This window comes from Sminthopsis crassicaudata, chromosome 2 (genome assembly GCF_048593235.1).
Source record: "Sminthopsis crassicaudata isolate SCR6 chromosome 2, ASM4859323v1, whole genome shotgun sequence".
Taxonomy (NCBI): Eukaryota; Metazoa; Chordata; class Mammalia; order Dasyuromorphia; family Dasyuridae; genus Sminthopsis; species Sminthopsis crassicaudata.
This window is the reverse complement of record NC_133618.1, coordinates 660,567,742-660,589,444: the sequence shown is the minus strand read 5'-3', so window position 1 is coordinate 660,589,444 and position 21,703 is coordinate 660,567,742. Positions and strand designations below refer to the sequence as shown.

The following is a 21,703-nucleotide window of genomic DNA, read 5'->3' as shown; positions in this document are numbered from 1 at the left end:
AAGATCATGTTTTGGAGCTTTATTTGTACCCTCAGAATTTAGTAGAGTTTCTGACACACTTATTGATGTTGGCTTTTGGTTTTGATTCAAACCCTTTCCCTTTATTTAAAAAACTATTTTAATGAGATGTCTCTCTAAGAGGGTGGGGGTATATTTGGTGATTTGTCAATGAAATTGCTTAAAAATAAATCATTTTGAACTAAGTAATAAGAACCTAATGGATTGAGATTTGGAAGCCTTGGGTTCTATTCCTTTTGTCCTCAATTGTCCTAGGAGGGTTACTTCATTTATCAAATTCTCCTTTTTTTTCCTTACCTGCAAAATCAATGCTGATTGATTAATAGCAGCTGGAGGGGGAGTAGGCAGGGACTGGACAAGGCCTCCTGGTCTTGGATAGTGTTTCCTCCAATGTCTGAGGCAAGATTTGAATTCAGGTAAAAGCACCACTTAGCTGCTAACTAAAATCCCATCTTCTACAGAAGCCTTCTCAGCCCTTCTCAATTCTAATGCGTGCCCTCTGTTGTTTCCTATTTACCCTTTCTCTAGCTTAGTTTGTATTTGTTTGCAAAAGATTGTAAACTTGTTTTTTGCCTCTTTTTGTATCTCCTGCACTTAGTGCAGTGCCTGCCATAGTAAATGCTTAATAAATGCTGATTGATTCATAGCAACTGGATGAGAAATAGGCAGTATTGGACAAGGAAAGGCCTCCAGGAGGTAAGATTTGAGCTGAGCCTTGAAGGAAACTTTAAGAGGCAGAGAGGAGGAGAGGGAAAAGAGAACATACCAGGTATGGACCATTATCATTGCCTAGACCACAAAGGGCAGGTGGAGGAATGGGTCAGTGTAGAGGATCATGGGCTGGACTTTGAGGTGCTTTACTTTTCACACAGAGAGGGTTTTCTATGTGATGCTGGAGGTAATAGAGGGACCATAAGGGCAAGGGATGACATGGTCAGATCTTCAATTTTGGACAGTCATTTTGATGGCAGCCATAGAGGGTAGGTTGATGGTAAGTTGGCATTTAATAATGAAGAGGTTCCTATTGCCACAGGAGAGGTGGAGAGCTGAAGCAGGATGTTGGCTGTGAGTGGAGGGTCACAATAACCCAATGGGGTAGGTAACGTAAATGTCCAAATTTACACTACTTTCCATTACATCTGGTGTTCCAGAGAGACCAAAAAGATTCCCCTCCTCCAATCCCTGAGCTGAACACTAAACTCTCATCCGGAAGCAAATCCAATTTTTTGGTTACTCCTGTTCCAAGTCTTCCCAGCCAGTCTGGGAGTCCCCTGAGGGCAGGGATGTGTCCTAGAATTGTTTCCTATCCGGGATTTTGGATTGTTGGCTTGCCCAGTGATTGAGACTTGGTGATTGTGGGGACTCCACTTTCACTGAATCCTTCCTGGGAGCCAAATTCCTAGAAGCTGAGTCAGGGGAAGAGAGAGGAAGCTACAGCTGCTGGTGAGAGTATTTGCCAATAGAAAGCTCAGCAGGCTGGGGCTAATTTGAGCAGTTCTTGTACCTCTGGGGAGGGGCAGCCCTTTTCCTTTGCCTGTGAGTGAAGGGGATTCTGGACTTCCTTTCTTTACTTGGGTTAATAACTGTCCCATGTGCCCACTGAGTACTCACTTTAAACCTGACTGATGGTGGGATCGACCCCACCATTTTGCAGATGGAAAAGTTGAGGAAAAGTGACCTCCCTGGGGCTCCTAGTTGTGACAGAACTGCTTTTTCTCCTCCATAGCCCCACAACTTCCATCTTGATGGCTTACTGTCAACAGAGCATTAATGTGCAGCCACTGACCAACTCTGTGACCTTGAATAAACCACTTAAACTCTTTGGGCCTCAATTTGCTCATCTGTGAAATGGTTAGATCCTTTCAGCCAACTCTCCATGACTCCATTTGGGGGTTTTCTTGGCAAAGGTCCCAGTGTGGCTTGCCATTTCTTTCTCCAATTCATTTTCCAGATGAGTAACCTGAGGCAAACAGATGAAATGGCTTACTTGGCGTCTGCAGCCAGAGCCATTTTTTGAACTTGGGTCTTCTTGACTAGAGGCCAGGCATTCTGTCCCCTGCACCAGCTCGCTGCCCTTGTCACATGGGTTTAAGGGTAAGTGAATAGCCCACTGATTGAGTGAGGGTGGATGGGGTGTCTTCCACAAGCAGGGCCCTGCTGGGCACACAGCAGACGGGTGAGATAGCATCTCTGCCCTTGATGCGTGCCACCCGCCACCTAACTGAGAGAGCAGATATACAGCAACTGGAAAGGATGGGGGAGAGGTGTGATTAGATAACAGGTCATGTGGAAAAAGACCTGGGGTTTTTAGTGGGCCGCAAGTCTGATATGACTCAACAGTGTGACGTGGCAATCCAGCGAGAGCGGCTGCTTAAAATCCCCGCTGCCTGTAGAGAGGCCGAGTGTCTGCAGAGTGAAGGAGTTTAATTTCCTGTGCCGGGCCCCAGCCAGATCCTGTAGGGACTATATTGTCGGTGGAGGGTGCCACATTTTAGGGACTGGAAGAGGGGAGGAGGAGGAGGTTGAGTAAGGGGTCTGGAGACCACCAGAAGAGTCAGCAGAAGAAATGAATGATGCTTCCCTGGGAGAAGACTGGAGGGGGAGGGAAGGAGGAATAATTGCTAACAAAAGGTCTGTCACTGGGTTAGATAAGGGGAGGGAGTTGGTCCTAGTGTAAAACTGGGGGCTAATGGGAGAAGTTGCAGAGGATCGGGACTCTTAACAATTAGAGTGATCCTGGAACTAAACATCTCCTCCTGAGGTAGAGAAGGACCTTAGTACCATGGAGAGGGTCAGGAAGATGGCTTACAGAGCGGTGAAGGAACCGGGAATATTTTGGCTAAAAAAGGGAACTCAATGTGGATAGAATAGGGTTCAAATTATTTGAGGGTCTTTTGTTGTTCTTATTCTTATAAATGGCAGAGGAAGATAAAGACCCTGGGTGGTTGTTTGGTTGTGACTCCAAATGGAGTTTTCTTGGGAAAGATATTGGACTGGTTGGCCATTTACTGCTCCAGCTCATTCAATAACAAAATTGAGGCAAATGGTTAAGTGACCGCCCAGGATCCCAGAGTTAATAAATGTCTGAGACGGGATTTGAACTCAGGAAGTTGAGTCTTCCTGGCTCTAGACCCAGAGCTCTATGCACTATGGTGCTAACCTAACTGCCTTAAAGGGCATAATGCATACTGATATTAGGAAACAATTTGAAGGGTTCCAAAGTATAATACCTTGGTGGTGGTGAGCTCCCTGACATTAGAGCTATTCAAGAAGAGGCTAGCTGGCTCTTTGTCAGGAATGTTGTATGGGGGTTCCTGCTTGGGTGAGTGTGTGTGTGTGTGTGTGTGTGTGTGTGTGTGTGTGTGCACGCACACGCGCGCGGATGCGAGTGATGCACTAAAGAAACCAGCTCCCCCTGAGACCCACATCTCAACCAGTCTTCTCGCTGCTTTGGACATAGATGCACCAGAGCACTGAGCAAAATTTGAAGCTATCTGTCTGGTGCAACTTGGAGAAACTGAGGCTCAGAGAAGTAATTTTGCCTAAGATTATCCAAATAAGTAACCGAATTCACATCTGGTTCTATGCTCACTCTGCCATATGACTAGGTACAAGTTTAAGAATAATAGGGTTCCTAATGGGCAGAGCTGGGGGATTAGGTCTGTGAAGCCTTTGTGCACTAAGTGTCTATAAGAGGCAGAGAGCATCACCCTGTGGGAGGATTTGCTCACCTGGGATTACCTGTGCCAGTGAAATCACAAGTCCATCCTTGAGAGTGTTCTTGAGAGTCCCTGACCCTTTGGAAGCCCAGCTTGCATGGATGAGCGTTGCCTTAATACCCAGAGCACCCCATCCACACATCTGCTTGGGCCACCCATGGTATCCTTTCAGCTGCCACTTGGGGTGGGGATGCTTCAGGTAACATGGGGACTTTCCCTGGAAGCCCTGAGTGAGACTGAGCGACCCAGGGACTGGATGACTGATTCTTTGTTCCCCATTTCCTTTACTGGGTGACAGACATCCATCCTGGGTGTCCCCCTCAGCTCCGGGGTCCTAACCTCCATTATTCCTTCCCTCTTTGACGAAATGATGTTTTCCTCCCTGTGCCACAATCAGAATCTTCCCTTGGAATAAAGTACCACCTCTAAGCAAAACAAACCAAGTTGGCCATGTGTGGTGATCAGTATGTTCTCTTCTGTATCCATAGTTTGCCACCTCTCCAAAGGGAGATGAGAATTATACTCTACTGACAGCCCATTGAAAGTAGTCAGTGAGCAGGCATTTATGAAGTCCCTGGTGTATACCAGACATTGTACTGGTCACAGCTGCTCAAGACATTGATCAGAGTTGTTTTAGTCACTGTTTCTTTTGAAGACAATGGATCTGCTTTCTGCTTCTCTGGCTCATTTTACAGATGAGGAAACTGAGGCAGGCAGTTAAGTGATTTTACTTGCCTGTGGGTAAAGCCAAGTCTTGGGAGAGGGAGAGGAAGAAGGCCATGCTTCAGCTCACCTCCTCACACTGCCCTCAGTTACTTGGCCGCTTTTCTAGTTCTAATGGTACCAAGTGACAGATCCTTTCTATTAGAGTTGGATGTCAGAACTCAGCCAGCTCAGGGAGTGGTAGACAGTCTGGAACTGCTCTGCTCACCCCCTCTTTCTCTTTGCCCGACTCTTTTTAGCTCATCCTCGGCCACCCAGGTTGGAAACATTTCCCTCTGCCCTGATAGCGTCAGTTGCTCAGTCCTAATGATTCTTCCTTTGGCTTTTCAAGGTCTTCGGACCATAGATTTAAGATGAGAAGATAACTTTGAGTCCACATGATCCAACTCCCTTGTTTTATGGGTGAGGAAATTAAGTTTCAGAGAATTCAAGTGGTCTGCCCATTTTATAGAAGAGACAAACTGAGGCTTGTGTGTTCTTTGGGTTTAAAGAAAACCTTTTAAGGTTTTCTTAGCAAAGATCTTGAAGTGGTTTGTCATCTGCTTCTCGCTCATTTTACAGATGAGGAAACTGAAGCAGACAGAGTGAAGTGACTTACTCAGAATCACATAGCTAGTATATGAGGCCAGATCTTAATTCAGGTCTTTCTGACTCCAGGTGCTCTTTCCACTGCTCGGCAGAGAACAGAGTCCCTTTTGGCAGAGGTGGGAGCTCTCCACGGTGCTCTTCCGACCAGGCAGAGTTTGGTGAAATGGGGGAGGGGAACGGGCACTACTCTTGGCAGCCATTGCCCACCATCAAGGCCCTGAGCTGGTTGAAGGCTGCCAGCACTGATAAGCTCGCCCTTTGGGGGGCCTTGGATTTTATCCAAGGTTAACTGGATTTTATCAGCCCGGACATATTTTACTGGGGTCTCGAGGCAAACCTTCTCTCTGAGCTGGGGAAACTGGTTGCTGTACCTCTCAGTGTTACTGGCCCATCAGGCCCAAAATGTCCCTACTTGCTCCACTGTCTGGTTCTGGCCTCTTCCACGCCCTTCTTAACCTCCCAGACCTCTAGAGAAGCTCCCCTCACTCTGACCAGCCTTGCTCTCAGAGAGACTCTGAGATGGACCAAGGAGCCTTTACTGAGATCCACTTCCTGCCTTCACTCTCCCCGGGCTATGTGGATCCTAAGCCTAAATCCCCTTCCCCTCACCCTGAGGAACGAAGGACCCGCCCTCAGGAAAAGAGTTCTCAGTCATCTGTTAGGGGAGACATTTGGCACACCCTGGGGCCCCCGTGTCTCTCCTGACAGCAATGGCTACTTAGTTTGCCTGTGGGGAAAGCCAAGCCCTGGGAGAGGAGGAGGAGGGAGGCAGTGCTTCAGCCCACCTCCTCACACTGTTCCTTGGTCTTCTTTCTAGCTCTAATGGTACCAAGTGACGGATCCTTCTTGTGAGAGTTGGACGTCAGAACTCAAGATGTCGGCAATCCAGGTAAGGAGGAGACCATCTGGGGGAGGAAGGGGAAGAGTGGAGAGGACAGAACCCCTCTTCACCTTGGCCAGTTTGGGACAAAGAGAATTGGGCACTGGGCACTCTCCCTTGATGGATGCTCCACTCACCTGGAGGCAGCAGTGTCAGAAGCCCAAAATCTGGGGTCAGAGAACCTCATTTTGTGTGCAAGCTCCTCTTGTATCCACTGTGGGATCTGAAGCCAGTTACCGCCTGTCTCTTGGGGCCCTGAGTCTCTCCTTATCTGTAAAATGGGTGGCCAGGTGATCCCAGGTCCCTTTAACTAATACCTCTTGATCTCTGGAGATCTCCAAGGCAAAATGAGCACCTCACCCTGCCCCAGGCCAGGGATACTATAGAAGGAATACCTTCAGGGGCCATTGGGGCCCAGGAACTAAACTTCAGTGCGGAGATTCTGGAGTACTCCTCCTTCGGGGCCTGCCCAGGAAGGAGATCTCTCCTTCGGTCTCCCCAGTCCTGGTTCCCTTCCTAACTGTCCCCTCACTTCATCTTCTTCATTTCATTGGGAAGAATTCAGGTAGAGCCAGGGAAGCCCTCCGGATGTGGGAACTGACAATCGAGGGTGGGACTTAAGAGCTGAAAGGGACCTCAGAAATGATCTGGTCCTGGAGGCCCAGCTGGATTAAACAGTACTCCCTGGGTCACCCACCATGCCAGAGAAAGAGCCAGAACTGGAATCCAGGGAGAAAACTAGGTTCTTCCCTCTATAACCTGCAGTGGTGTTAATGTGTGAAACTTGGTGCAGGGTGGGAGGAGGGGGCCTGGGCTGGGCTAGGACCTCCACTGTGGACGCTGGGCTGGGATCTCCACTGAGAGGATTGGGCTGGGCTAGGTTCTTCACTGGGTGGGGGAGGAACTGGGCTGGGATCTCCCCTGGGGGTGGAGGCTGGGTTGGGCCCTTTACTGGGCATGTGGGGGGGGGGGGGGACAACACAGGATTGGGGTGAGACCTCTACTGTAGGGGCTGGACTGGGCTTTCCACTGGGATAGAACTGGGCTGGGCTGGGATCTCCATTGGAGGCTGGCCTGGGCTGGGCCCTCCACTTGGGGAGCTAGGCTGGGATCTCCTTTGGAGGCTGGCCTGGGCTGGGCCCTCCACTAGGAGAGCTAGGCTGGGATCTCCATTGGAAGGCTGAGCTGGGATCTCCATTGTGGGGGCTGGGCTGGGATCTCCAATGGAGGCTGGGCTGGGCTGGGATCTCCATTGGGGGGGCTGGGCTTGGCCCTCCAATTGGGGGGGGGGGAGTACTGAGTTGGTCCTCCTGATGGGAGAGTGGGCCGAGACCTCTTCAGGTCTCCTCTGGGGACGGGTGCCTGACCCTCTGTTGTCCCTCTGCCTGACAGGCCGTCTGGCCATCCGGTACAGAATGTATTGCCAAGTACAACTTCCACGGCACAGCCGAGCAAGACCTGCCCTTCAGCAAAGGGGATGTGCTCACCATAGTTGCTGTCACCAAGGTAACAGTCACCCAGCAACAGTGGACTCTTCTTTTTCTCCTTTCTGCCTCCTTCTTTCCTTCTTCTCCCTCTTTTCCCCGATGCTTGGTCCCCACTATGACAGGGGATCTTCCCTAGGGAGGAGCCTGTTTAAGAGCTGCGGCTTCTGGGTCCTTCACAATGCTTAGCATATCAGTCCCTCCCCCTAGTAGCTCTTGGGGTCATCTATTGTCATGTTGGTCCCCTTCCATCTCAGTCTTGGACCCTCTTGTGAGGGGTAGGAGTCTCATTCATCATCAGGACAGGGTGGCACTGGCAGCTGGCGCCCCATTCACATGCATACCTCTATTACCTCCCCAGGACCCCAACTGGTACAAAGCCAAAAACAAAGTCGGCCGGGAAGGCATCATCCCAGCCAACTATGTGCAGAAGCGGGAAGGAGTGAAAGCCGGCACCAAGCTGAGCCTCATGCCGTGAGTAGCCAGACGGGGTCGTTGGGAAGGGAGGAGTTGATTCTCTGCCCCGCTCCACCTCATATTCCCCATTGCCCATTCTCAGAGTGGTCTCTGCGTCCAGATATTGCCATGCCCCAGGAAGGTCGCAGAGACTGAGAAGCACCTGCTGGGTGCAGAGGATTGTACTGGATGCTAATGATGGTTTGCAACTTAGTTCCAGGGTGACTTTGATTATCTTAGCACAGGAAAAGGACATGGGCAGATGAAGTGATGCACAGAATTGTAACCCAAAACACTAGAGAGTTGTGGGCCAGAGTGCTGTCTGGGAGGCCCAAGGGCAGCTCGTTTATTTATGCATGTGTTTGGGTTGGGTCAGGGGGCAGGGAAGGAAGGTCCTAGGAGGAGGAGGAGACCTCCGGAGTTGGACTTAAAAGCTACATAGTCATTCTGGCATTTGAAGAGAAGGCATGGAACAGGTGAGCAAAGGGGTGGAAGGAAGTGAGACAGTCCCCAACAAAGCCTGTGTTGGAGTGGTGGGAGGTGTGATGCTATGCTTAATTCAGCAGTCATTCAGGCCCTTCTTAGATGGACTTGGGCCCGAGAGGTCAAGAGCTTAGCAGGCAGAAGATGGAAGGAATATGGCCCTTGTCCTTGGAAGCTCCAGGTCTATTCAGGGAGACAAAACAATTATTATTGTTGCCATACACAATTAGAATTAATAATTTTTAGTAATAAAAATAATAGACTGCTCAGAGAGAGCTGGCCTCGGAACCCACAAGACATGGCTTCTGACTCACACTGACTCCGTGACCCTTGACAAGGCACATGTACTCTTAGTACCCCAGGTAGCCCTCTGAGAGTAAATGGTGGAGAAGGTGGTGGTGATCTGCTTTGGAAAGGGAGTTTCTTCACCTGGAGCTCCCTTCTGTAATGAAACCACAGTCCCCTCCTTGTCGGCAACAGTGCTTGTAATAATAACATTTCTGGAACTCTTTCCCGTTTCCATGGACTTTTCCACGTAACTCACAGATGAGCTCATCAGTACAGGTTTGTCTCGATTTTGCAGACAAGGATGCAGGTTCAGAGAGAGGTGTAATTGCCCAAAGTTGCACAGCTAGGAAGCAGTGAAGGCTGGAAGACGGGCAACTGGTCCCTTGGTGGAACGAGCGATGTTGTAATGGCAGGTGTAGACATTGTCTGCATGCTGGTTATACCTAGAATCCTCAGCCTCCTTGTGTCCCTCATTCCCCTCAAGGCTCAGCTCTTCTTCCAAGAGGCCTTTGCTAATTCCCCGTTTAATTAGAGTTCTCCCAGGCCATTCTCCAATTACTCATATGAACTTTCTGTTTGCTTGACTCATGAACAATGACTATTTCCCTCAATAGAATGTAATCTCTTTGAGAGTAGGGATGTCTTTATGACCTCAGTCCCTAGCACAGAACCTGGTAAGCAGTGGGTGCTTAATAAATGCTTCTTGTTATTAAGCCTTGTAGAATCCCATGACTTGGACTAATGCTTAGATTCTAGGGAGTCTAGGAAGGGTCAGGAGCAGGGGAGTTAGTGTGAGATGGAGAGCTTGGGGGGCAGCGCCCCGGGCCCAAAAGGTCCTTGAAGGATGGGCAGAATTTGGAGAGGCAGAGGGAAAAGGGAGCATGCTGTTGAGGAACAGTGTGACTAGAGACTCTGAGATAGGGACAAGTTTGGGGTGTGCCCCAGAGATGGGGAAGGAGCTCTAGCCTGACTGGCACCAGATGAAGTTCCAGGTAAGGAAATGCCACCAAGCAGAACAAGTTACCATCTTCTCTCCAATTAATAATCTTAGAGAAATGCCTGCAGTCCAAAAAGGGTAATTTTCCCAGCTTTGCAGCCAATAGGGGTCAGAACTTCCCCGCTGTAGTTTTGGCTCTCTCCATCCTTGGCGGTCCTCCGCCTCTCCATTGATCCTCAGCTTTTAGTAGGACTGTGAGGGCTCTTAATCCCAATTCAGGACTCTGAACTCTGTCCTTTAGACAGGAGGGAGCTATTGAAGGTTATGAAGTGGGGGGGATGATATAGATGAAAAGAAAAAATAAAAACAAATGATTTTAGGCCTTTTTGTAGCCTATGAAGTTTACAAAAGCCCCCCATCTCATATCAGCTCTGTAAGATCGGTATCTCTTATTCACTCCCTCCTAAGAAAACTGAGGCACAACAGATGTCAAAATCAGGTCTGTTTGAATGCTCCTTCTTCACAGAAATTGTGTCTTAGGGACCCAGCTTTGGCAGGGAAGGCTGGCTTCAGAATGTGATAGAAGGGGAGATGGGATCACCCCAAACCAGGGTTAGACCTCAGCCCTAACTCCCCCGCCTCGTACCCTTTCCCCCAGGTGGTTCCATGGAAAGATCACTCGGGAGCAGGCAGAGAGGCTGCTGTACCCCCCAGAGACAGGCCTGTTCCTGGTCCGAGAGAGCACCAACTACCCGGGGGACTACACGCTGTGCGTGAGCTGTGAGGGCAAGGTGGAACACTACCGAATCATCTATTCTGCCAGCAAACTCAGCATCGATGAGGAGGTCTACTTTGAGAATCTCATGCAGCTGGTAGAGGTGAGTGACTGGCACGTGGCCGGCCTGGCCTTCCGGGATGCCGTCTGGCCCGGCCTGGGAGTGATGGGGACTCGGGGCCCTTCTAGTTTTTCTCTTTGGAAGCCCTAGAAGCTGCCCTTAGATCTAGCACAGGGATACTTACCCTCTTGGGGCCACCTGACAAGGACTCCTTCTCGCCTTTGTGGTCTTCGGTGCATCAAATAAAATACAGAAGAAACCAAATACATTGAAACACAGTTATCAAATTTCTGTAACCTTGAGTCTAAGGTGGAACCCTTGGGGAAGACCCAGATCTGGTGCTGAGGTTCCCACCTTTGTCGATCGTGAGTACGATCGCCTCGTTAGTTCCCGAATGTCTCTGACTGCCAGAGCACAGGAGCTGTGCTTTTAACAGTCACGGAGGGGGGAAATGCAGGATCGTATAATATGGAAAATCCATAATTCAGTAACATTTGAATTTGTATTTCAAGAAGCACAACAGCATCTGTGCACATTTGAAAGTAACAGGTCTGTGTGTGACACATTGAGTCCCCAGAAAGTGTGTTTGCTTCCTTAAGGAGGCCCATGGGGTGTGTTGGGCTCCCCCGATAACCCCATAAACCCCCTCCAAGGGGAGTGGTCTGAGGCTTGGGGACTTTACTGCTCCAGTGGAAGAGGAGGGAATTGGAACAGGCTGGATTTGGAATCCCACCTCAGATATTTTACTAGATTTACTAGACTAGCCAGGTCATTTCACCTCAGTTTCTTCATCTTTAAAATGGGGGTAGTAACAGCATCTGGTTCTCAGAGTTGTTGTGAGGATCAAATGAGATATTTGTAAAATGGTTTTGTAAACCTTAGATTCATACAGATATTGATAGTATTATTACTCTAATAGTCATCCTCTTTCTGCAAGACAGCCCTATAGATTTTATTTTTTAAAGACAGTGGTCATTGAAACTCCTCTCCGGCTGAAAATCCTGATTTTTTTTTTTTAATTGTTGTTGTCATGTTTATTGCCCCATGCCATCTTGGCTTCCTTCTGGGGGCTGTTTTTCAGTGGCACTTCACAGGATTTAATATGAAAAAATCTAGACATGCTGTGTCCAGGGTGGGGGACAGGAGGATGGTCTCCCTGCCTCATTTTGCACACTGTTTCTCTTAGTGTACCTTATGATCAGTCAGGCTGCTGTGTCAGTAAAGAGGCCTTTGGAACCTTTTTAAATGCACGAGAGGACAGAAGGAAGCACAGAAAAACAGGACAGTTTTGAAAGTAATAGGTGAAATTGATTAGACTTTTTTTAAAGCACAATTTCACGTACAACCCTCTTTCAGTATTTTGCTGTGTATGAGGAACCTCTTTTGGGTGTTAATGTTCAGAGTTAAAAATAAAATTTTAACAAAAGGCATTTCCTCCAGCCTGACCCGCCTCCTTTCTCTGACTGACACCCCAGAGTGTGCTGGGCTGGGCTTTGGTTCAGCCCCATGGGTGGGTGAGCCAGCCCTGCTCCTCCCCCCAGCTGGAAGCTTCTGCACCGGGACACACCTTTTTTGTGGGAAACCAGATGAGTGTGCAAGTGCAGGAGGCCTGAGGAGGCTTTGGCAGCTGGCAGTCCAGCTGCCACCTTTACATGTGGAGAGACAGGCCTGAGAGAGAGGAAACCGCCCGCCCCAGAGTCCCACGGTGGTCTCGCGTTTCCGTGGCCGAGCTGGGGCTTAGAGCTGGATGCCCCCTCTTCCCGGCCAGTCCCCCTTTGTCCCGTACACTGTCTTCCTCTTCGGTGTACATTTATATATGCAACATCATCAGACACATGGGAGACCGAGTTCTCTTACCAAGAAGTCCCATGACACGCATGTACCTTCCCCAGAGTCTCAGGTATGATATGGCACATCCCTCCACTCCAAACGCGCCCGTGAATACTGGCTTTGAAATCAGGGGCTGGTTTAATGTCAGGGTTACTCCGGCACTCATTACATCGGCTGCTGAGGGCAGGAGCTTCTTTTTGTCTCTTTGTAGCCCCGGCTCTTAACTCGGTGCCTGACGCATAGTAGATGTTTGTAAATGTTTATTGAGTTACTCTCTGGCCCTCAGTTTCCCCATCTGTAAAACGGGAATAACTGTACTTCCTGCTTCTTAGGGCTGTGAGTTCAGCCAGGGTGTATAAGCCAAAATAAAAGCATGTGAATATTAATAACCCTGTAACAACTCTGTAAAGAGGTCCGAGGCGGACCCTGGAGCGCGGGGCCTTCCTCAGCATCCCTTGTTTACAGAAACCCTCTCCCTGCTCTCCATCCCTGCCTTGTAGCCCCTCCGGTGGCTGTAGCCCAGTCACTTGGGGATCTTTGCTGCCTCTTCTTCTTTCCCCTCCTCCATACCACCCACAACCCCCCAAGCCTGTGGCTGCCTCAGCCTGATAGGGACTGGAGTATTTCCGGCTGAGGCAGGAAACTCTGCTCCCCATCTCGCCCCCACAGAGTAACTTATTCCATTACCCACAGTGGGGGAGGGGGCCATGGGGATGAGCTCAGGCAGCGAAGCCCCCAGCATCCCCTGGCAAGAAGGAAGGGGTCCCCCGGATGTTCCAGCCTTTCTGCCTCGTTTCGGACAGTGGGGGAAATGATACCGGCTGAGGAACTCCAAAAACTGAGACCAACTTTCTCCAGTATTTATCTCCTAACTTTCCTCCCTCTTTGCTTCCCCATCATATCCTTCCTCCCCCCCCCAAAAAAAAAAAAAAAAAATTCAGACCACTTGGAGCTTAAATGTTCACAAAAGGAGCCAGGGCTAAACCAGCCTGGTCCTTTTCTACCCTCTAGTGGCCAAGAGTGGGAGTGCACCTCGGAGTTGGGAGCTTTCATCTCCAATCCCCAACTGTATCTGAAGCACTCTGCAAGGCCTGGGAGAATGATGGAATTAGGCCCAGCCCCTCCCACGGATTGAGCTCTGTCCCTACCTTCTCTCTCCCTCTCTTATTCTCTTTCTTTCTCCTCTCTGTCTCTCTGTCTCTCTTCTCTCTCTGTCTCTGTGTCTCTCTCTATCTCTGTTTCTCTCTCTGTCTCTCTTATTCTCTTTCTTTCTCCTCTCTGTCTCTCTGTCTCTCTTCTCTCTCTGTCTCTGTGTCTCTCTCTATCTCTGTTTCTCTCTCTGTCTCTCTTATTCTCTTTCTTTCTCCTCTCTGTCTCTCTATCTCTATTTCTCTCTCTGTCTCTCTTATTCTCTTTCTTTCTCCTCTCTGTCTCTCTTCTCTCTGTGTCTCTGTGTCTCTCTCTATCTCTGTTTCTCTCTCTGTCTCTCTTATTCTCTTTCTTTCTCCTCTCTGTCTCTCTTCTTTCTCTGTCTCTGTGTCTCTCTCTATCTCTGTTTCTCTCTCTGTCTCTCTTATTCTCTTTCTTTCTCCTCTCTGTCTCTCTTCTCTCTGTGTCTCTGTGTCTCTATCTCTGTTTCTCTCTCTGTCTCTCTTATTCTCTTTCTTTCTCCTCTCTGTCTCTCTTCTCTCTCTGTCTCTGTGTCTCTCTCTATCTCTGTTTCTCTTTCTGTCTCTCTTATTCTCTTTCTTTCTCTTCTCTGTCTCTCTGTCTCTCTTCTCTCTCTGTCTCTGTGTCTCTCTCTATCTGTTTCTCTCTCTGTCTCTCTTATTCTCTTTCTTTCTCCTCTCTGTCTCTCTGTCTCTCTTCTCTCTCTGTCTCTGTGTCTCTCTCTATCTGTTTCTCTCTCTGTCTCTCTGTCTCTCTTATTCTCTTTCTTTCTCCTCTCTGTCTCTCTGTCTCTCTTCTCTCTCTGTCTCTGTGTCTCTCTCTCTATTTCTCTCTCTGTCTCTCTTATTCTCTTTCTTTCTCCTCTCTGTCTCTCTCTCTCTCTTCTCTCTCTGTCTCTGTGTCTCTCTCTATCTCTGTTTCTCTCTCTGTCTCTCTTATTCTCTTTCTTTCTCCTCTCTGTCTCTCTGTCTCTTCTCTCTCTGTCTCTGTGTCTCTCTCTATCTCTGTTTCTCTCTCTGTCTCTCTTATTCTCTTTCTTTCTCCTCTCTGTCTCTCTGTCTCTCTTCTCTCTCTGTCTCTGTGTCTCTCTCTATCTCTGTTTCTCTCTCTGTCTCTCTTATTCTCTTTCTTTCTCCTCTCTGTCTCTCTGTCTCTCTTCTCTCTCTGTCTCTGTGTCTCTCTCTATCTCTGTTTCTCTCTCTGTCTCTCTTATTCTCTTTCTTTCTCCTCTCTGTCTCTCTTCTCTCTCTGTCTCTGTGTCTCTCTCTATCTCTGTTTCTCTCTCTATCTCTCTTATTCTCTTTCTTTCTCCTCTCTCTCTTCTCTCTCTGTCTCTGTGTCTCTCTCTCTCTGTTTCTCTCTCTGTCTCTCTTTCTCTTTGTCTCTGTCTCTTCTCTCTGTGTCTCGCACACACTCACTCACTCTGTGGTATACAGAGATGCCTCAGAAATAGAGAGCAGTGTTTTTGTGGTCTGAGGTGAGAAAAGTTACTATCGGCATGGGGGGTGAGGGGGCAGGGAGGAAAAGGGGAAGACCATAACAATAATAACCACAGTATGATGGACTTGGTTCTTCTCACCAGTTCAGCGGTCCAAGGCAGTCCCGATAAACTTTGCATGGAAAGCACCATCTGCAACCAGAGAGAGAACTGTGGTAGATCAACACATACTATGTTATATAATATAGTCGTTGTATAAAATGTAAATACCTTGTTTTCCCCTTCTTTTTTATGGGCTTTCTCTTTTGTTTTGATTTTTCTTCCTCAACATGATCATTATGGAAATATGGAAAAAATGAATGTTCACCCAAAGTTTTTTTTTTTTTTCTCACGTAATTGGGGAAGATTAAAAATAGCATTAAGAAAAAAGAATATTAAAAAATAAAAAAGTGATTTTAAAACGATAACCATAGTGACTGACAAGGTTTGCAAAGCCTTTTCCACTACCTGTGAAATAAGCACTGTAGGCATCCTCCCCATTTGACAGATGAGGAAACTGAGACTTTGAAAAGTTGAGTGACTCACTTGATTGTGGAGGCGCAACTAGTCAATTTCAGAGACAGGATTCGAATCCAGATTCAGCATCCCAAACCGTATCAAGCTGCTGCTTCTCCAAGAGATGACAGGGAGGGAAGCCATTCTAGGAACAGAGAACAGGGAGCAAAGCTAGCAATTATTACCATCATTCATTCTTTTCCCTTTCTTTATGGAGTTCCAGTAGACATGGCGCTGCGACGAGTGGCTACCCTGCTGTGCCAGTGGACAAAATAGCTGCTTTTTGAAATTGGATAAAAATACTAGAAAGAAGGTCCCTCCTGTCCTCCCCGGGAGTGTGTTTGATGCAGCTCAACCAGCAGGCGAGACACCCTCCCGTGGGCTTCTCATATTATTAAAAAGCTTTTCGTCCCTTGTAGCTGACATTTTCCGTGTTTGGTAGGATGACATTGAAGAGAGGTTTCTTCCCAATTAGTGTCATCGTATAATTGTGTAATTGTGGGGCCCTGGTTCGGTCTGTGATGATGTTAAGTCCGGCCCAGGGTATTGGTGCACAGAACATATTTATAGGACAAGATCATGTGATCCATGAGAGATTGGGACCTTTTGAGGTATAATTCTAGTGGCCAGGTTATGTCTTGCTAGAGAATTAGCGCGGCATTTTTTTACAAACGTTGTGAGGATCACACGAATTAACATAGCTTATATATATAGCTGTTATTGTTATCTTTGTTATCATTGTTACATAGGTTCGCCCATTTCTCTGCATCCTCTTCATCCCCTGGCAAAGTGGTTTCAAACTCAGAAAGGGTCAGATCCCTACAAAGTATATTGATTTAGAAAAACACATATTAACATTATCTATGTTGTATCATATTTTTACTTATTTTGTTAAAACATTTCCCAAGGACATTTTGAACCTGACGCCTGGCTTAGCACTTACACGTTGGATCGGGGGCTAAGACCTTCCCGACATCAGGTCCCGAATCCTCCTCTGTACCTTCAGGTCCCAACAGCCTGCTCCCAGAAGGCTTTTGTACACCCTCTGTTTCCATCAGCAAATTCCCAGAACACTTGACAGCCATTTGCTCACCACTTATTGATAATATTGTTATGGTTTACATAGTTGTTTTAAACTAGGTGGTGACAGGGTGCGGGGCCTGGAGTCAGGAAGACCAATTGAGCTTTACTCATTTACCAGCTCTGAGCCTGGGCCAGCATTTGATCACTTTCTGCCACATATTCCTCCCCTGTAAAATGGGGCTCCTCATAGCAGCTATTTCCCACGTTAAGAGGTTGAGGTAACTTCTCATTGGATTAGAGATAGCTTTATTTCCTTTATTTTATTTTATAGCTAAAAACTGCCCATTTATACCCTTTGACCATTTATCAATTGGGGAATGACTGATTCTTATAAACTTAACTCAGTTCTCTATACATTTGAGAAATGAAGCCTTTATCAGATAATTTCTGTAAAAAAATTTTTTTTTTGCTTTCCTCCTCATATTGGTTGCATTGGTTTTGTCTGTGCAAAAACTTTTTCATTTAATATAATCAAAATTATCATTTTGTGCTGGACAGAATAATTGTGAAGCACTGTATAAATGCTAGCTGTTGAAAGAACACTGGCTCTGTGCTCCAAGGAAATGAGTGGAAATTCCACCTCAGGTATTAGTAAAGCAAAGCATTCCTTTCCTCATCTGGAAAGTGAGACGATTGAACTGAAAGGCTTCCAGGGTTCCTCCTGGCTCCAAATCTGTGATCTGTTGAGCAAATAGCTTTTCCTTATTCTCTCTGAGCTCTGCAACATAAGGGCTCTTTATCTTCCCCTGTTTACAGATGAGAAAACTGAAGCTCTAGAATGGCTTAGTGACTTCCTACAGTAGTGAGACTTGGATTTGAATCCTGCTTCAGATACTTTGTTTGACCTTGGCAAGTCATTTAACTTGTGTGGATCTCAGATCCTCATCCATAAAAACGAAGGCAGTTGGACAAGATGGGCTTTAAGGTCTGCCCCAGCTTTAACACTGTAATCCTGCAGATAACATGAAGAAGGCCAGAGGCTGGACAGCATCAGGCTGGGGAGAGCCTTGAGTGCCGAACTAAAAAGTTAGAACTTTATTCAAAGTTTGGAGAGTGTGATGAGAGCTGCGACTGACAGAATTAGGCACAGGGAGAGTGTAGGCCTGGGGTGCCAAAGGGCCCTGTCTCATGTCCCCCCACCCCTTCTCCCCTCAGCACTACACCACCGATGCCGATGGACTCTGCACTCGCCTCATCAAACCAAAGGTCATGGAGGGGACTGTTGCAGCCCAAGACGAGTTCTCCCGAAGTGAGTGCCTGCTGCTCCTGCCTCCACCCTCCCCACCGCCCTCTGGAGGTGTTGCCCAAGCCCCAATCCCCGACTTCTCACGCTGAGCTCCCTCCCCCAGTCCCAGGCCCAGCCCTGCTCCTTCTCCCTGAGGACCCACGGGTGGCTCTTTCTCATTGCTCCTAGCTCTTGCCAGGCTTACCCTGGTCCTTTGGGCCCACTTCTGTGCCCTTTCCCCTCCAGTCCATCATCTCCCTTACACTCAGCTTCCTCCCTCTGACAGGTGGCTGGGCTCTCAACATGAAAGACCTCAAGCTGCTTCAAACCATTGGCAAGGGCGAGTTTGGGGGTGAGTGATGATACCATGCTGGGATCCAGAGGGGTTAGGGAGGGAGAGCATCCCAGGCTGGATCCAGAGTGTAGTGGGGGACCCCTGGGGTGAGAGAGATGAGTGGGGGTCTTGACCCCTAGCTGTCATGCTCCAGATGTGATGCTCGGGGACTACCGGGGGAACAAAGTCGCCGTTAAGTGCATTAAGAACGACGCCACCGCTCAGGCCTTCCTGGCAGAAGCTTCAGTCATGACGTGAGTGGAGAAAGGGGCACCGAGGCTGGGGAGGAAACTCAAGTGGGCGGGGGGCTGGTGGGGGAAGACTTGGGAGCCAGCGTCTGAGCGGCCCCAATGGTTTCCTTCTCCCCAGGCAACTCCGGCATAGCAACCTCGTGCAGCTACTCGGGGTGATTGTGGAGGAGAAGGGGGGCCTTTATATCGTCACAGAGTACATGGCCAAGGTGAGCAGCCCTCTCCCACCCTCTCGCTCCCATGTCATTCCCCCTTTCTTCACTTCATTTCTATCATTCCTCCTTATCCGCAGTCTTGTTTTGGAGGGGACGGTGACATTTTCCAACCCTTCCCCATTTCCCAAAGAACTTCAGAATTTTCCCAACTCCACCAATAGAATCCATGACCCAGAGAAATATTGGGGGAAGGAGGAAGCTGACAGTCTCTGAGAAAGAGACATGGGATCGATCTGGGTTTCAATCCAGCCCTTTTACTTACCTTTGTGACTTCGGGCAAGACACCCACTGTGTCCTGGGTTGTCAAATGAGGGGTCAGTCTCCAAGAGCTCTTAATTGATGAATTTTCATGGATTTATTTCCCTGTCCTAGGGCAGCCTCGTGGACTATTTGCGATCAAGGGGCAGGTCGGTGCTGGGCGGAGACTGCCTCCTCAAGTTCTCCCTGTGAGTACCCTCAGAGCTAGGGGGAGGGGGGCTTTTATCCCCGAGGATTGTCTTTTTTAAAGCAAAGATGGGGCAGGCCTTGAATCCGTGTGGGTGGAGCCCAGTACTAGGCACTTTGGAGGGAGAGAAACCATGGTCTGTCCTCCACCTCCTCCTCAGGGAGCTTCCTGTCTGAGGGGACACAGGGTTTGTTGTAAAAGGGATGGATTTTAAGTCAAAAAGACTCAATTGTTGAGGGGGTTGGGGGGTTGGGATCAATCGGAGTCAGGATCACACAGCTGGTTTCTGAGACTGGATTTGAACTCGGAGTCTTCCTGACTCCAGGACCAATGCTTTATCCACTGCCCTAACCCCCAGCTGCCCCTTGAAAAGACCCAAGTGGAACCCTCAGCTCAGACACTTGTAGCTGCTGAAAATCCAGGCAATCCAGTCAGTCTTACTCAGACTTCGTTTCCTCCTTTGAAAAACAGGGATAACGATATCTCTCGTTCATCTCCCTTGGTAGTGGGGGAGAGCCAATGGGTCAATAACCCTTTTCCCTAAAGCACTGTACGAGGCTATGGTGAGGATGATCCTAGTGCTTGTTGGGTAACGGAGGCTCTCAAGGAAACTCATTGATTCGGCATCATGCTAGGCAGGGGAACAGGAAGGAAAATAGACGAAACTGCCCCTGTCCTCAAGGAGCTTGGGCTCTGGGGAGGGGGGGGAGGAGATGGCCACCATGACTGAATAGGAAGTCAGCACCCTTCGGGGGGGGGGGGGGGGAAGGCTGCGCTGGGATAGGAGGTGGCGTCTGAGCCAAGCCGAGGCTCCACAAGGCCCGGGGGGGGGGGGAACCCACTCAGAGGCGAGGAGGAGGGCTCTGGGACTGAGTCTGTTGCAGACTTGACGAGGGGGAGACGCTTGTACGGGAAGCGGCCTGAGCCACCCCTGACCTCCTTCCCTCCCAGGGACGTGTGTGAGGCTATGGAGTACCTGGAGGCCAACAACTTTGTGCACCGGGACTTGGCGGCCAGGAACGTGCTGGTGTCCGAAGACAACATCGCCAAGGTCAGCGACTTCGGCCTCACCAAGGAGGCCTCCAGCACCCAGGACACGGGGAAGCTGCCCGTCAAGTGGACGGCCCCCGAGGCCCTGAGAGAAAAGGTACGAGTGGAGGCAGCGGGAGGCCAGCCTCGGGGGCCCATGGGCGGCTGCTCGTTGACTGGGGCCTTCTGTAAGACGGCACTTCTCCCCGAGCCCAGCCTCCATAAAGGGGTTCCATCCCTGGTCCCCGGGCCTCTTCTGGCTCCAAGCAGATGCTCCCTTGGTCATCTACGACCATTCGGGCTGAGTGCTGGGCCCCGAGCTCCCTCCTCTGTTCAGTCCTCCCCCCGGCTCAGTCCCAGGGCCCCCCACCCCCCCAAGCAGGTCACTGTGGTTGGGGTCCGTCCCCCCCCAGCCTGGCTTTGAGATTCTGCTCCTTCCTCCCACTCAGAAATTCTCCACCAAGTCTGACGTGTGGAGCTTTGGGATACTCCTCTGGGAAATCTACTCCTTCGGCCGAGTGCCTTATCCGAGAATCGTAAGTTGCTGGGCGAAGGGAGCGGGTTGGGGGCTCAGGGGAGGGTCAGGGCCTCAGGAGGAGAGTCGGGGCCTCAGGGGCAGGGTGGGCACTCGAGGAGGCTCCAGCGTTCCCTGGTCTCCCCCCAGCCTCTGAAGGACGTGGTCCCAAGAGTGGAGAAGGGCTACAAAATGGACGCTCCGGATGGCTGCCCAGCCGCCGTCTACGAAGTGATGAGGAACTGCTGGCATCTGGACGCCGCCAACCGGCCCACCTTCCTGCAGCTTAGGGAACAGCTAGAGCATATCAAAGCCCACGAGCTGCACCTGTGAACGCCGGGCTGGGGGTGGGGGCACCCCATGGGCGTCCCCCGCCACCCTCTTCAATCACCTCTCTCCCCTATCCTCAACACAAAGACTGAGGTGCTGTTGAGAACTGGACCAGCTCAGACTGAAGCCCCATCCTGGGAAAGACTGTGCCCATCTTTCTGGCCTCCCCCCAGGACAGGCGGGGGGCAGGGGGCGGGACTCGGTCCTGGGGGAGGGGGAGCAGCCGCCAGGTCCTTCATCCCAAAGTGACGCGGCCTCCGGCCCTGTCCTGGCTCCCCTCGCCCAATACCCCCCCGGCCTCCCACCACCTCTTCTCCATCACAGGAGGCCCACGTTGGCCTGTCCCTCTCTCACAGGTCAGCCGAGCGGGGACCAAAGGGGCTTGGGGGACCGCACTGAATGGGAGGAAGGGGCGGACTCCCTTGTCTCCCCCTGTCCTCCTGGCTCCTGCCTGCCTCTCCTTCTCATTTTCTTCCTTCTCCTTTTTTTATAATTTTTTTGTGGTTTTTTTTAATTTTCAAGTTGAGGAGAAAAAAAAATACCCCACGTTGGGCATTTTACAAGAAGTACGAATCTCATTCTTCATGTATTAAGGGCAGAGGGGGAAGGGAACGGAGAGAAAGGAAACGCCCCTCTCCCCAGGTTCTCCCCCTCCGGCCCTAGTCAGAAGCAGCCCGTGCCCTCCCCTGCCCGTCTCCCAGCCTCGGGCCTCGTGTTTGCGCTTGACCCTGTCTCAATGTTGCATGCCGATCCCAGAGGCCTTTGCGTTTCTGTCCGGTGCTTTAATCTCATGTATTGCTGCCCACCCTGTGAGATGAAACTGTAATAAACCATTCCATGAGGACACCCAACATCCCTGCGTCCTCTCTGGG

The 21,703-nt window shown here is 49.7% G+C and overlaps 1 protein-coding gene across 3 annotated transcripts in view; it reads left to right on the top strand.

Moving 5' to 3' along the window:
• The window catches only part of CSK (C-terminal Src kinase), a 37,147-nt gene extending 15,465 nt beyond the window's left edge, over nucleotides 1-21,682 (top strand). For 2 of the 3 annotated variants that reach the window (XM_074296974.1, XM_074296973.1), the window contains 12 exons: nucleotides 5,866-5,937; nucleotides 7,321-7,434; nucleotides 7,774-7,886; nucleotides 10,235-10,454; nucleotides 17,644-17,737; nucleotides 18,000-18,065; nucleotides 18,202-18,301; nucleotides 18,417-18,507; nucleotides 18,886-18,959; nucleotides 19,910-20,105; nucleotides 20,437-20,523; nucleotides 20,652-21,682. In XM_074296974.1, the coding sequence (XP_074153075.1) occupies nucleotides 5,923-5,937; nucleotides 7,321-7,434; nucleotides 7,774-7,886; nucleotides 10,235-10,454; nucleotides 17,644-17,737; nucleotides 18,000-18,065; nucleotides 18,202-18,301; nucleotides 18,417-18,507; nucleotides 18,886-18,959; nucleotides 19,910-20,105; nucleotides 20,437-20,523; nucleotides 20,652-20,834 (1,353 nt within the window). In that variant the 5' untranslated portion in view covers nucleotides 5,866-5,922 and the 3' untranslated portion in view covers nucleotides 20,835-21,682. Of the gene's footprint in view, nucleotides 1-5,143; nucleotides 5,165-5,865; nucleotides 5,938-7,320; nucleotides 7,435-7,773; nucleotides 7,887-10,234; nucleotides 10,455-17,643; nucleotides 17,738-17,999; nucleotides 18,066-18,201; nucleotides 18,302-18,416; nucleotides 18,508-18,885; nucleotides 18,960-19,909; nucleotides 20,106-20,436; nucleotides 20,524-20,651 lie in introns of those variants that run through there. The other variant, XM_074296975.1, reaches the window with a different exon arrangement.
• Nucleotides 21,683-21,703: the final 21 nt, after the last annotated feature.